We start from the raw sequence: 15,407 nt of genomic DNA, 5'->3' as shown, positions 1-15,407 counted from the left end.
GTGGTCTCGTACAGCCATCTCCAATTCTACTCTTATCAGCCATCTCCTATTCTACTCTTCCATGTGTGAAAGTATCGAATTTTTAAAAGGAGATCATTGGGGAAAGGAAATAGAACGTGGACAACCGTATAAAACCGGTTATGCGAAGTTAAAAGATTGACTACATAAGCAACACAGACACATTGACATTCATTTGGATTTTCAGGATTTTATTGAAAACAATATTGTGGTAATCTGAAGCTGCAATTGCAAAACTAAGGAGTATTGAAAACGAATATTTTTCTGACCAAAATCAAACGTACTTAAATTTGTCCAGCCTTGTCAGGTACAAAGATTTAAGTAACAAACACAAACATATCCAATTGAAAAAAAGGCCCTTAAAAACACTCTAGTAAAGCATGCATTACGAATACCGAAAAAAAAATCACCCGAGCTTAATGGCCCTAGATTAGAGTCCAATGTCTTGCGATTTCGCTGACGCAACATTAACCGCAAGTCGTATTTCCTTCACGAGATGACTTCAGACCGTTGAAATAGATAACTTGAAACCAACTCAGTTTCGAAATCGACTGATGTTGTTTTAGCTTCTTCACGATGTTTGCTCGAATAGTTGTTTGGTTGTTTTGTATTGACCAACTCGTCGCCTTGAAGGAATTTAAGAGAGCTTTTCAAGCTGGTGATGTCATGCTTGGAGGACTCACAGTGTTACATCACAAGGATTCTAACGACAAATGCGGCGTAGACATCTTTCCCGTTGGTTTCGGTCACGCTGAAGCAATGATCTTCACGATCGAACAAATCAACAATGACCCTTCATTCCTTCCGAATGTTACTCTCGGCTTCGACATCCGTGACTACTGTGAAACTGTGTCTATTGCTGTTAAAGAAACATACGAGTTTGTGCGAGATGCAGATTTGTATCATATGTATACGAACAGAAATTTCAGCATGGATAACGAAACAACTTCTTGCTACAGCAAAGATGATGTTGCTCCTGTTTCTACAATAATTGGACCGGACGACTCAGCCAGCTCTGTTCAGATTTCGAATCTTCTCAGCATAGCCAAAATCCCGATAATAAGCTTTGCTGCGACGAGTGACGAGCTTAGTTCCGATCAATATCCATACTTCTTAAGAACAGTTCCGCCTGACAGGCAACAAGCGAAAGTACAGGCAGATCTGTTTGAATATTTCAAATGGACATATATTGGGACGGTAGCTCTGGATGATTCTTACGGGCGGTTTGGCGTCTCTGCGTTACAGAAAGAGGCGTATAATCGAGGAACCTTTTGCTTGGCCTTTTCAGAGTTTATTCCGCGTCTTCGTGCTGCCACTGATATTAGACAGATTGTGTCACGCATTAAACAGCAGAGCAATGTCAAAGTCATTGTGGTGTGGGTCTTTGGAGGATATGCGAAGCTGTTCTTTAAGGAAGTTCACAGGCAAAAGCTTGGGAAACGGACCTGGATTCTCGGTGATGGAACGAGTACAGAGGACAGCGGACTGCTGGGACCGTATTTTCGTCTACTGGACGGCGCCCTTGGCGTTCAGCCACGTGATCGCAAAGATAAAACTTTCCTGAACTACTTGTACTCTATAACGCCGAATAAAACTCGTTTAGGAAGGAATCCGTGGTGGGAAGAATTCTGGAAAAAATTTCGGAATTGCACCCCTGACGCAGACAGCGCAGCCGACCCACAGTGCGCTAATGTACCTTTGTCACCAAATGAAGTTTCCATACTGTTCGACCCTTACCTTGGCTACCTTATAGACGCAGTCTTTGCCGTGGCATTCGCATTAGAAAAGCAATTAAGTTGTCGCACTTTAAACCGCGAACTTTCGGGGGAAGCATGCTCTGATGGAAAGCCATTGACAACTGACGGAAAGGATCTGTTGTCCCACTTGAAAAGTGTCAGTTTTAAAGGACTCACTGGCGTCGTAGAATTTGACCGCGAAGGTGATCCCAAGAATTCTTTCTTTGAAATTGTGAACGTCCAAATAAATAGCAATGGAGATTCAAAGAAGGCCTTGGTAGGTTCCTGGAATAGTAATAAGAAGCCAAGGTTGGCGCTGAACGACTCCGCGATCAAATGGGCAAACGCTACTTTTCCTACAAAGGTACCGTCCTCATTCTGCAGTCAAGTGTGTCCCCCCGGAACTAGGCAAGAGGTAACCACTTCATGTTGTTGGAAGTGCGTTACATGTCCGGGGGGCACAGTCAGCAAGTCGCCTGGATCTACCGACTGCACGGAGTGCCCGCGTAAACAAAAGCCGAACGATGATAGAACCAAATGCGAAGATCTGCCAGTGAAAAACCTTCACTTCAGAGATGCAGCTGGTGTATTCCTTTCTTGCGCGACAGCATTAGGATTTTGCATGACCGTGGCTATGTTACTTGTGTTTGTAAAATACCGCGAGACACCAATTGTGAAAGCCTCGAATAAACAGCTCAGTTTTTTCCTTCTTGCTACAATCTTCTCCAGTTTTACTCTGGCGCTGTTGAGCATTACAAAGCCAACTGATTCTATATGTCGCTTGATTCAGTTTTCTCGGTATGCAATCTACACCACTTTTGTATCCATATTGTGGCTGAAGTCAGTTCGCATTTTCGTCCTTTTCCAAGTCGACAGTTCAGAATTGCCCTTCCAAAGTTATATTTCAAGGGTGAAATACCAAGTCGGTTTGGTTGCTCTAGTGAACATTGTTGACATCGTGCTGTTAACCGCGTGGTTCGCTTCGGATCCGCCATACAGAAAGGAGAAGATACAACCGACCCAATTCATCTTCTACACGTGTAAACTGTACGGGTCGTCGGTCGGAAAAGCGTTATATTTCATGGTCTTTTCGTATGTGTTGTTGCTTTCATTGCTTTCGTCTTTTTATGCATTCAAAGTACGCAAAGTGCCAGATAATTTCAACGAGGCGCGCTTCATCGGCTTCTCGCTTTACATAATTTTGTTGTCTGCACTGTGTTACTACTCGGTGGATTTCTCAGTGCAGGATGCTTGGTATGTTTCTGTTATAGCCTGCAGCACGACACTAGTTGATTCGTTTGGCCTGCTTGGTTGCATGTTTATTCCTAAAGCTTTCATTATCTTGTTCCGTCCTGAAAAAAATAAGAAAGAGCTCATAGGGGCTCAGATCACTGCGTACGTTCATAAGAACATGCAGTTAGCCAATGTGAATACGCGTGATAGCAGATCAGAGATCAACCATATCTGTCAAAGCAGCTCAAGTATCGATGCTGGGTCGAAGAACTAGACACAAGATGAACGTTACAAGATTGATAGCTCCATTAAGGAAACTCTAATCTAAATTCTCAGAACTAATTTATGTGTAAACTCCTCTTTACATTTCCTAAACTGCATACAGGAAATATTGACGAGAGTAGCTTAGTTTATCATCTGATTAATGTTGCTTTGATGAAATACCAACATTTTCAACCTTTTTTGTAAGAAACATGTTGTTTGACTATAGTTGATATCGTTTAAGTGGGCTACTTAAGTGTATGCCGATTTATTCCTAAAGCTTTTGATATCCTGTTCCATTCAGACAGAACTAAGAAAGAGCTTAAAAGGGTGCAGATAAGCGCGTACGTTTGGCGTAACATACGTGCAAACATGCGGTGATAGTGTTCATCCAAGCTGACACTGTAAAGGAATCAGCTTTGTAATAGAGTATTGCAACAGTAACCGCTTTTAACAGCGCTAGCCAAGCAACTTCAGTTATTTCAATTTCAGTTATTTTTGGTAATATATTTTTTTGTGCCTCTTAACATCATTGTGTGATTTGGATATAGAGGTCAACATTGAAATAAATAGCTCTTGCTGTTTTCGTTACGGTTGATGTTCTTGTTATTGTTATTATGGTTTTTTTTTTATACGTTTGTTTCGATTTTTTTTGTTTCATATTTGAAAGGGCGGGGCATGTAACACACGTAGAGTCACATGAACTTACGATTCGCATCTTTTTGATTCCACTGACCATCGATCAGAGAGAGATGAACCACATTTCTGCCAGTTTAGTTCTCCCTAGCGCGGCCGAGTTTTCCACCATTCAGAGCTTTCCAGATCGATGTCGTCGGTGCAAATACATATCTGAAGCCATTCACGTACATAAACTTCTGGTAAAACAATAGGATAGTATTCAATTAAATGGAAAAGTTTGATTTACATTCTCTATAATCCCCAATTATTAATCCCCAAGCCAAGAAAAAGGAGATGAAATATAACTTTAAGAATGAATTCTCGCCATTGCTCCAAAGATAATGCAGATCGTTTTAAAGATTCCTACGTTAAGGAGAGAAAGTGTGTTATCATGAATTGGAATAGAAAGGGTTGACTGAATTTTTTTCTTCTTCCGGCAAAGAGGTAGAAAATAAGTTGCTCGTCAGTTTTGGCCTTCAAAACTAATTTTGTAATTCTCGATAACCGCACGAGGAAGACGATGAAGAATATTTTGTAGACGTCTCGTCGGAAGAAGAGGAGGAAAAAATCTCGACGGAGGTTTTATCAGCCAGAAAAGAGCCACAACTACGCCGTGTAGACGCAGCAATGCCCCCAAAGACTTAAACACGTATGAGTGGGGCTCAGAAAAGTCAAACCTATAAGCCCTCCTAGAGAAATTCGCCATAAAGCGGGGCGGAAAATTCTTGTCTGCGAGAACTCAATAGGCTTTCCAGACATTATCATCCTTCAGTTTCTCATTTTGCTCATACACTTATGAAGGTTAGTTGTGGCATGTCTGTATTTTATTACCCATGGCTTGAATCAATACATAGTGTTACTGTTTGTAAATATTCCATATTCTTTGTCGCTTTCTTTGCCCAAATTGCAGTTTTGGAAAACTCGCGCCACCTACTTAACCCATTTAACTAAGGAGCTAAAACAAACCACGACTTGGTCGCTCCCGTTTTCAGGTGCTTTAGGCAGTTTGGTTTTTACTTAGAGTTTTCATTGGCTCTTTAGGGTATCTTTCTCTCTTCTGATTGGTCGTTGTGATTTCTCTGGTGTTTTCGGTAACAGTTAAGTTCGATATTGCCCTCCTATTTTGAATTTAGTGCGAAAATAAATAACTTGAAGGCAATCTTAATAAGTCAGTGAGAGAGGACACATTCACTCAAAAAGAAAGGTGATAACAGACACGTTAAGAAGCAGAAGAGCGGTTTTCGATTGAGTGTGGTAAAACCAAAACTAGAGTAATCACAACGGCCAATAAGAAGAAAGGATATTACTCTTCGGGCCAATGAGAAGTCAAGGTAAAGAGAAACCAGCTCACTATTGGTTTAGCTTTGTATCTGATTGGTTGGGAAAGTGGCGCGAGTTTTCTGGCCAATCACATGACGAAGTAAATAAAAAAAACAAAGCAACGCCGGATTACTTTTGACACTCGATGGAAAATTGCTCTACTGCGATGCGGTCTTTTTTTAAATTGTAATCGTTTCTTTGTTTTTTTTAATACTTTTCCTAGATCGCCCGTCTGCTTGAAAATTCCAAAGCGTCAAGAGGTGGCACTTATGATGTCAAACGAGGGAACGCCACTGACTAGCAACTTAGATGGGAAAAGAAAAAGGTGGGAAAAAACTTGAATACAAAGAGAGGAGATCGGGGTCGTGGAAGGGGCGGAAGAAAAGGTCCGCGAAGAGAGTCCAATTTCAATCCGAAAACAAATTTTAGATCAAAAGGGAGAGGTTGAAAAAGGCTAAGATAGTACAATCTGCCCTCTCCTTAATTTGTTTGCGTAGAAATGCATCCGATGTCAAGGCATACTATAAAAGTGACACAACGAAGAGTTAAGAATTTTGATCTATCAGGCCAGTGGATTTTAAAAGGCAAAAGTTCTCAGAATTACCCATCAACTTAGGAGTGGACGCTATTGTAAATGAGTGACTGTGTTAGGATTTGACGTGCGAGTAATTTTCAAAACATTCATCAGTGAGTCTACTTACCTTTGTTAACGCACTTTCACGTTAGTACTTGTATAGTTTTTTGTAATCTCATTTCTCCAGCAATGGGCTTTCTTGATAAATGCAGAAAATCACTGAAACTAAAGTTACAGAATTTAACACTGAATTTTATATAATAAAGATGCATTATATCTTCTCCACTTGGTGGGTGCTGATATTTCATAAAGTAAAGAAGTATTTATTTGAATTTTATAATGTACATATGCATATGATTGTATACTATCATTCAATATAAATCCCTTATCATTAAAACAGCTGAGTGATACTTAATAGATTTCATAACTTCCAAGCTAGTGATTTTGACTTCTGATGTTTTTCATTTTATGATGGCAGTTTTTGACCAGTTTCTGTCCCAGAATCAAACTCTATGCCTTTAACAGTTTTATTCTGATTATCTTGCAGTTTCTCAGTTACTTCAACTTGTTTTTTTAATTGTCAATAGTATCCTTCACGTCTCTCTGAACTTCTATGACAGGCTTGTATGCTTCTTCAATATCTTCATAAAGATTCTGCTTCTCATACCGATACTGTTTCATCTCATGTCTCACTTGTATAGTTTTTTTTCTTTTAGCTTTTATCTTTGATTCACTGCGTCTTTTTAACCTTTCTACGTCCATTCTACATAGGTACATTCTATAAACTTATCTCAACTTTTCTGAAATTATTTGATAAACATATATAAATGAACATCCCCAATTATGGCTTCAATGACGACAAAGAAAACAATATCAAAAATATACATTCATATATGCCCCAGGATACATCGGGAATGCTCATTACCGAAACAAGTGACTTCCTCTTCTGGTGGAGGCAAGACAAATTTATTGTTTCGCACGTTGATGGCACCGATGCTGTTTTATGACAAGCTGTATCTTTATGCCAAAAATATCGAACAGAGCAAGCACAAACATATGATTGATAATTTGACAGATGTGAGCAAACAAGTTAGTTATAATGTCTTTCATTACAATAATGGTGATATCATTCCAGTAGATGAAATGGACACGAAATCACGGAAAATAGCCATATTCGATGGCTTTATCTGTGAAAAAAAAATAAAGAAATATAAAGGTTGGCTTGATTATTTTATTAGAGGCAGACAGAAAAACTGTTTTGTTATTAATTTGTCTTTTAAAGGCTTTTATAAAACACCAAAAGACATTCGCCTGAATTGCAGTCATTATGCTGTTTATAACTTCCTCATTAGCAATGAAAGAAACACGATATCAAGAGAGTTGGGTGTGACAAAAGCAAAATCATTGGCAGTGATTTCGATTAGAGCAATAACAAAACAATTAATCTTGTTGACCGGGTCAATCACACAGACGCTTTAAATAAGAAATATGTTGATGACAACTTCATGAAAATAAGTAATAATTGATGGGATGCTGATGGTAAAACGATTTATAACTTGAAGAGAGCTGTTTACTATGATGAAGCTGTGACCAAGGGTCAAACGACCAAGGGTCAAATATCACAGACAAAAAGGTTGACTTAAACAACTTGCTTCCACAGACAATGAAAAGCAGATTATTTTTTTCAGACTATGAAAGCAGCGATCACTGTGACTTAGATGCAGTCAACAAAATATGTCGATTCTAAAGGCTTCTATCTCGATTAATGAAGCAGCCTCGATATGATAGGATATAAACTGATCAATTTGGGTGATACCAGCAATCCAACTGATGCTTTAAACAAAAAATATGTTGACAGTTGCAAACAGTATTCTCGATGGCTCTGAACCTTTTCAGTATGATATGTCCATGAACAATTGAAGAATGAAAAATGTACACACCCCTGTCAACTATTATGTTGCTGTGGATAAACTTTTCTACGAAACAAGATATCGTAAGATGAAAAATGATGATCAATTGAAAATATCAAACGATGGGCGATGGGATGCAAAAGACAAAACGGATCAATATCAGTATCTTGGCAACTGCCCACCTACCCCTCCCCTAACTCAACAACAGTCTATTGATAACAATTTTTATGTTAATCAAATAGATAAAAATATTTATGAAAATCGATTAACCCTTTAACTCCCATGTGTGACCAAGACAGAATTTCTCCTTAAAATATTAATACAATATGAACCAGATAAGAGATATGAATAAAGAAAAATATCAATTTGGGGATAATTAGTTGATCCAATACCAAGTTCTCTGAACTAATATTATAAGAGTTGTATGATTGACAGTAAGGAGAATTATAAATTTGATCTGGGAGTTAAAGGGTTACTTGAGATCAAATCCTGATATCGACGTACTCATAAAAAAAATTTGGCTATACTGCGGAGCACACAAACATTTTAAACAATTGAATTTATTATCAGCATGTAATGTTGTATCAGGCAAAAAAGTAGGTTGTGTGACACTCAACCCATTGGTATTAGGGACTATATCAGGAACAGGCTTATTGCTAAAAAGTACAATGGAATTTAAAATTATAAGCAAAAAATCGAACCATCACTGCGTTTGTCGTTTAGAAAAAATACTAGTTGATTTGCGATCCTTTGTGAGAGGCAAACCATACGACGATCAAAATTATTTGACTCAGCTAAGGGTACTTGAAGATATCGTCATCGATATGTGTCCTCTATTTAACAACTGGGATAAGGAATATTCACAAAAACTCATCTCCGAATGATTGTCTTTATACCATCACTGACTAGTGTTTGAATTCTACTCCAATACTGCTTATACGATATTAATGTTGTTTTTGATTTGGATATTGGTAAAATTTTTTGTTGTTATTTCATCAACTTGAGTATTAGTTTTAAAATGACATTGATGCTGATCACTCTTTTACGATCACCATTAATCTGAGGTAGCACACCCACAATCTATTCAAAAATCTCTAACATCTAATTTTATCGTTCGTTGATATCTGTATGCTATCTTCTTTGCATAAACTGGTAATCATACAACAAATGTGATACTTTCTAGGCATAGGATAAAACATCGGAACCTTGGACTATTGGACAATTTTTTTTGTCAATTCTTTTTTTACTTTTCTTTGGACAATGTTTTTGGACCACCTTTTGGTCCTTTTTTTTGACCACTTTTTGGTTCTTTTTTTGGACCACTTTTTGGTCCTTTTCTTGGACCACTTTTTGGACCTTTTTTTGGACCATTTTTGGGAGAGATAGACTATTAGTACTTTGGGAGGGGTGGGATGCAGTCTATCAGTAATCAGGAAGGCAAATTGTTATTACTGAGGGAGGGCAGGAACTACTGGTACGCAGGGAGCGTGTGAGGTGGTTGTATTAATAAATGCTACTGACTAATGGAGTTTTAATGGATCATTCAAATTAGTTTGAGCGGTTTTCGATGGATCATTGTTATGTCGAAATTTTTGCGCTGAGTCGCAGTGTTTCTTTATTTTGTGCCATGGGAATGCGAAACTGGCACCTAAACAATTGACTTAAATTGTTATTGAAAATATCACCAATTCCCGTTTTCGATCCTCCACTGATGGGTTACGCGTGTTTTAAGTGGACTTGTGCTAGTGCTTAATGATACCCACTGGTTAGCATGAATCATCCACCAGTTGTTTTACGTTTCCCTTTGTGAATACAGTATATTATTTCTTAATTTATCTACCTTCCTTTTTTCATTGATTTTAGCACACGACAGAGGTCATGGATTTTCGTTCTTAAGCATAGCATTCACAAGCGTTACCGCAGTACTAATGGTCTACCTTCTCCCATAAAATGGTCTAAAATGGTCAAAAAATTAATTTTAAAAAAAGGTCCAAAAAATGGTCCAAAAATACTCCCCCAAAAGTGTTCATTAGTCCAAGTGTCCAGTAGTCCGGGCCATATTTTACTCTATGGCTATTTTCTATGACAAACGGACTTTCGGATTATCTTACGTCTATTATCATAAAAATCAACAAGTTCATTAACGGGGTCTTATCCATCAACTTGACCTTAATAGACACAAACATATTATCCATTAACGTTTTCAAGTTTCATATTCCTACAACATTTTTTACTTTCACAGAATGTTTTTTAATTTGTTCATCCGAAACTGACATCTAATTTTCTCTAATGCCTCATGAATTTCAGAATTACAATTCATTATTCTACGACATAATTTGATATTTTTTTAGATCCAAAAACATACCGACAAATTTCACTGACAAGCGTAATCGACAAACTTTATTGACAAACTTTACTGACAATTTTTACTGTTAATCCTAAGAACGGTAGCAAAGTGATGATTCATTTCCTCTGGAAGTCCCTTATGTATTACATCATTTAACTTTACATCATTAAATTATGGATGCATGAATACCCCCGTGCATCAGATTATTTTTATAATTTATTTCAATAAAATTATTTCCTTCTTTTATATCCTTAAATTTAGTTCCTTAAAATGATTTCCATTGATTATTTCCGTAAAATGGAAAGTAGTATAGTTGAGATGGCTTTCTATGAGATTACTTTTTCAGTGGTCTCGTACAGCCATCTTCTATACTGCTCTTCCGTAAGTGAAAGTATCGAATTTTTAAGACGAGATCACTGGGAAAAAGAAATAGAACGTAGACGACCATATGAAACCGGTTACGTGAAGTTAAAAGAATGACTACATAAGCAGCACAGACACATTCACATTCATTTGGATTTTCAGGATTTTATTGAAAACAATATTGTGGTAATCTGAAGCTGCAATTGCAAAATTAAAGAGTATTAAAAACGAATATTTTTCTAACCTAAAAAGCCAGATAAAGGGCAGCGAAATCAATAGTACTTACATTTGTACAGCCTTGTCAGGTACATAGATTTAAAGTCACCAACACAAACATATCCAATTGAAAAAAAGGCCCTTAAAAACACCCTAGTGAAGCATGCATTACGGATACCGAAAAAAAAACAACAACAAACGTGTTACATGCAGAAATCACGTGAGCTTAATGGTCCTAGATTAGAGACCTATCCCTTGCGATGTCGGTGACACAACATTTACCACAAGTCGTATTTCCTTCACAAGACGACTTCAGACCGTTGAAATAGATAACTTGAAACCAACTCAGTTTCGAAACTGACTGATATTCATTTTAGCTTCTTCACGATGTTTGCTCGAATAGTTGTTTGGTTGTTTTGTTTTGACCAACTCGCCGCCTTGAATGAATTTAAGAGAGCTTTTCAAGCTGGTGATGTCATGCTTGGAGGACTCACAGTGTTACATTACAAGGATTCTAACGACAAATGCGGTGTAGACTTCTTTCCCGTTGGTTTCGGTCACGCTGAAGCAATGATCTTCACGATCGAACAAATCAACAACGACCCTTCATTGCTTCCGAATGTTACTCTCGGCTTCGACATCCGTGACTACTGCGAAACTGTGTCTGTTGCTGTTACAGAAACATACGAGTTTGTGCGAGATGCAGATTTGTATCATATGTATACGAACAGAAATTTCAGCATGGATAATGAAACAACTTCTTGCTACAGCAAAGATGCTGTTGCTCCTGTTTCTACAATAATTGGACCGTACGACTCAGCCAGCTCTGTTCAGATAGCGACTCTTCTCAGCATGGCCAAAATCCCGATAATAAGCTTTGCTGCAACGAGTGAAGAGCTTAGTTCCGATCAATATCCGTACTTCTTAAGAACAGTTCCGCCTGACAGGCAACAAGCGAAAGTGCAAGCAGATCTATTTGAATACTTCAAATGGACATATATTGGTACAGTAGCTCTAGATGATTCTTACGGGCGGTTTGGTGTCTCTGCGTTACAGAAAGAGGCGTATAATCGAGGAACCTTTTGCTTGGCCTTTTCAGAGTTTGTTCCACGTCTTCGTGCTGCCACTGATATTAAACAGATTGTGTCACGCATTAAACAGCAGAGAAATGTCAAAGTCATTGTGGTGTGGGTCTTTGGAGGATATGCGAAGCTGTTCTTTAAGGAAGTTCACAGGCAAAAGCTTGGGAAACGGACCTGGATTCTCGGTGATGGAACGAGTACAGAAGACAGCGGACTGCTTGGACCGTATTTTCGTCTACTGGACGGTGCCCTTGGTGTTCAACCACGCGATCGCAAAGATAAAACTTTCCTGAACTACTTGTATTCTTTAACGCCGAGTAAAACTCGTTTAGGAAGGAATCCGTGGTGGAAAGAATACTGGAAAAAATTTCGGAATTGCACCCCTGACGCAGACAGCGCAGCCGACCCACAGTGCTCTAATGTACCTTTGTCACCAAATGAAGCTTCCAAACTGTTCGACCCTTACCTTGGCTACCTTATAGACGCTGTCTATGCCGTGGCATTTGCATTAGACAAGTATTTTAGTTGTAGCGCTTTAAACTGCGAACTTTCGGGGGAAGCATGCTCTGATAGAAAGCCATTAGCAACTGACGGAAAGGATCTGTTGTCCCTCTTAAAAAATGTCAGTTTCAGAGGACTCACTGGCGTTGTAGAATTTGACCGCGAAGGTGATCCCAAGAATTCTTTCTTTGAAATTGTGAACGTCCAAATAAATAGCACGGGAGCTTCAAAGAAGGCCTTGGTAGGATCCTGGAGTAGTAGTAAGAAACCAAGGTTGTCACTGAACGACTCCGCGATCAAATGGACAAACGCTACTTTTGCTACAAAGGTACCGTCCTCATTCTGCAGTCAAGTGTGTTCCCCCGGAACTAGGCAGGAGGTAACCACTTCGTGTTGTTGGAAGTGCGTTACATGTCCGGGGGGCACAGTCAGCAAGTCACCTGGATCTACCAACTGCACGGAGTGCCCGCGTAAACAAAAGCCGAACGATGATAAAACCAAATGCGAAGATCTGCCAGTGAAAAACCTTAACTTCAGAGATGCAGCTGGTGTATTCCTTTCTTGCGTGACAGCGTTAGGATTTTGCATGACCGTGGCTATGTTACTTGTGTTTGTGAAATACCGCGAGACACCAATTGTGAAAGCCTCGAATAGACAGCTCAGTTTTCTCCTTCTTGCTACGATCTTCTCCAGTTTTACTCTGGGGCTGTTGAGCATTACAAAGCCAACTGATTCTATATGTCGCTTGATTCAGTTTTCCCGGTACGCAATCTACACCACTTTTGTATCCATATTGTGGCTGAAGTCAGTTCGCATTTTCGTCGTTTTCCAAGTCGACAGTTCAGAAATGCCCTTCCAAAGTTATATTTCAAGGGTGAAATACCAAGTCGGTTTGGTTGCTCTAGTGAACATTGTCGACATCGTGCTGTTAACCGCGTGGTTTGCTTCGGATCCGCCATTCAGAAAGGAGAAGATACAACCGACCCAATTCATCTTCTACACGTGTAAACTGTACGGGTCGTCGGTCGGAAAAGCGTTTTATTTCATGGTCTTTTCGTATGTGTTGTTGCTTTCATTGCTTTCGTCTTTTTATGCATTCAAAGTTCGCAAAGTGCCAGATAATTTCAACGAGGCGCGCTTCATCGGCTTCTCGCTTTACATAATTTTGTTGTCTGCACTGTGTTATTACTCGGTGGATTTCTCAGTGCAGGATGCTTGGTATGTTTCTGTTATAGCCTGCAGCACGACATTAGTTGATTCGTTTGGCCTGCTTGGTTGCATGTTTATTCCTAAAGCTTTCATTATCTTGTTCCGTCCTGAAAAAAATAAGAAAGAGCTCATAGGGGCTCAGATCACTGCGTACGTTCGTAAGAACACGCAGTTAGCCAATGTGAATACGCGTGATAGCAGATCAGAGATCAACCATACCTGCCAAAGCAGCTTAAGTGTCGATGTTGGGTCGAAGAACTAGAAACAAGATGAACGTAACAAGATTGATGGCTCCATTAAGGAAATTCTACTCTAAATTCTCAGAACTAATTTGAGTGTAAACTCCTCTTTACATTTCCTGAACTGCATACAGGAAATATTGACGAGAGTAGCTTAGTTTATCATCTGATTGGTGTTTCTTTGATGAAATACCAAAATTTTCAACCTGTTTTTGTAAGAAATAATTTGTTTGACGCAAGTTGATATTGTTTAAGTGGGCTGCTTAAAGCTTTTGATATCCTGTTCCATTCAGACAGAACTAAGAAAAAGCTGAAAAGGGTGCAGATCAGCGCGTACGTTTGGCGTAACATACGTGCAAACATGCGGTTATAGTTTTCATCCAACTGACGCCGTAAAGGAATCAGCTTTGTAATAGAGTATTGCAACAGTAACCGCTTTTAACAGCGCTAGTCTAGCAACTTAGAATCTCAGTTATTTTTGCTTTTTTTGTGTGTGTGTGCCTTTTAACATGATTGTGTGATTTGGATATAGAGGTCAACAATAAAATAAATAGCTCTTGCTGTTTTCGTTACGGTATCGTTTTTTTTTGATACGTTTGTTTGGATTTTTGTTTGTTTCATATTTGAAAGGGTGGGGCATGTAACACACGCCGAGTCACATGAACTTAAGATCCACATCTTTTTAATTCCACTGACCATTGATCAGACAGAGATGAACCACATTTCTGCAAGTTTAGTTCTTCCTAGCATCAGTGCATGGCGCTTCTAAGGCCGAGTTTTCCACCATTCAGAGCTTTCCGAATCGTCAGTGCAAATACATGTGTAAGGCCATTCACGTACATAAACTTCTAGTAAAACAGAATACGATAGTATTCAATAAAATGGCAAAGTTAGATTTATATTCTCTATAAAATTTAATCTCCAAGCCAAGAAAAAGGAGATGAAATATAACTTTAAGAATGAAATCTCGCCATTGCTCCAAAGATAATGCAGACCGTTCTAAAGATTCCTACGTTAAGAAGAGAAAGTGTGTTATCATGAAGTGGAATAGAAAGGGTTGACTGAATTTTTTTCTTCTTCCGGCAAAGAGGTAGAATAGATAGTTTGTTGGCCTTCAAAACTAATTTTGTAATTCTCGATAACCGCACTAGGAAGACGATGAAGAATATTTTGTGGACGTCTCGTTGGAAGAAGATGAGGACAAAATCTCGACCGAGGAGGTTTCATCAGCCAGAAAAGAGCCACAACTACCCCGTGTAGAAGCAGTAAAGCCCCGAAAGTCTTGAACACGTATGAGCGGGGCTCAGAAAAGTCAAACCTATAAGCCCTCCAAGAGAAATTCGCCATACAGCGGGGCGGAAAACTCTTGTCTGCGAGAACTCAATAGGCCTTCCAGCCTATTATGACATCATCCTTAAGTTTCTCATTTTGCTTATACACTTATGAAGGTTAGTTGTAGCATGTCTGTATTTTATTACCCATGGCTTTAATCAATATATAGTGTTACTGTTTGTAAATATTTCATATTCTTTGTCGCTTTTTTTGCCAAAGCATTAATTGCAATATTGGAAAACTCGCACCACCTTTTAACGACTTAAATAAGGAGCTAAAACAAACCACGACTTGGTCGCTCCCGTTTTCCGGCGCTTTAGGTAGTTTGGTTTTTACTTCGAGTTTTCATTGGCTCTTTGGGGTATCTTTCTATCTTCTGATTGGTCGT

General features: G+C 38.9%; 3 protein-coding genes across 3 annotated transcripts in view; 2 read left to right on the top strand and 1 right to left on the bottom strand.

Moving 5' to 3' along the window:
• Window positions 1-15,407, bottom strand: part of LOC131792380 (uncharacterized) — a 273,486-nt gene that overhangs the window by 169,014 nt on the left and 89,065 nt on the right. The window lies entirely within an intron of this gene.
• Window positions 595-3,716, top strand: LOC136282702 (extracellular calcium-sensing receptor-like). The gene has a single exon (XM_066170411.1). It carries the CDS (start codon window positions 595-597, stop codon window positions 3,259-3,261), a length of 2,667 nt encoding a protein of 888 aa, XP_066026508.1. The 3' UTR covers window positions 3,262-3,716.
• LOC136282701 (extracellular calcium-sensing receptor-like) lies at window positions 11,044-14,201 on the top strand. Its single transcript, XM_066170410.1, has one exon. It carries the CDS (start codon window positions 11,044-11,046, stop codon window positions 13,708-13,710), a length of 2,667 nt encoding a protein of 888 aa, XP_066026507.1. The 3' UTR covers window positions 13,711-14,201.

The sequence above is a fragment of the Pocillopora verrucosa genome, chromosome 7 (assembly GCF_036669915.1).
Source record: "Pocillopora verrucosa isolate sample1 chromosome 7, ASM3666991v2, whole genome shotgun sequence".
NCBI lineage: Eukaryota > Metazoa > Cnidaria > Anthozoa > Scleractinia > Pocilloporidae > Pocillopora > Pocillopora verrucosa.
This window is presented reverse-complemented; position numbering and strand designations above follow the sequence as displayed.

Bases quoted from the DNA above. Each gene is read 5' to 3' on its own strand.
- LOC136282702 (XM_066170411.1), top strand. From the start codon at position 595: ATGTTTGCTCGAATAGTTGTTTGGTTGTTTTGTATTGACCAACTCGTC.
- LOC136282701 (XM_066170410.1), top strand. From the start codon at position 11,044: ATGTTTGCTCGAATAGTTGTTTGGTTGTTTTGTTTTGACCAACTCGCC.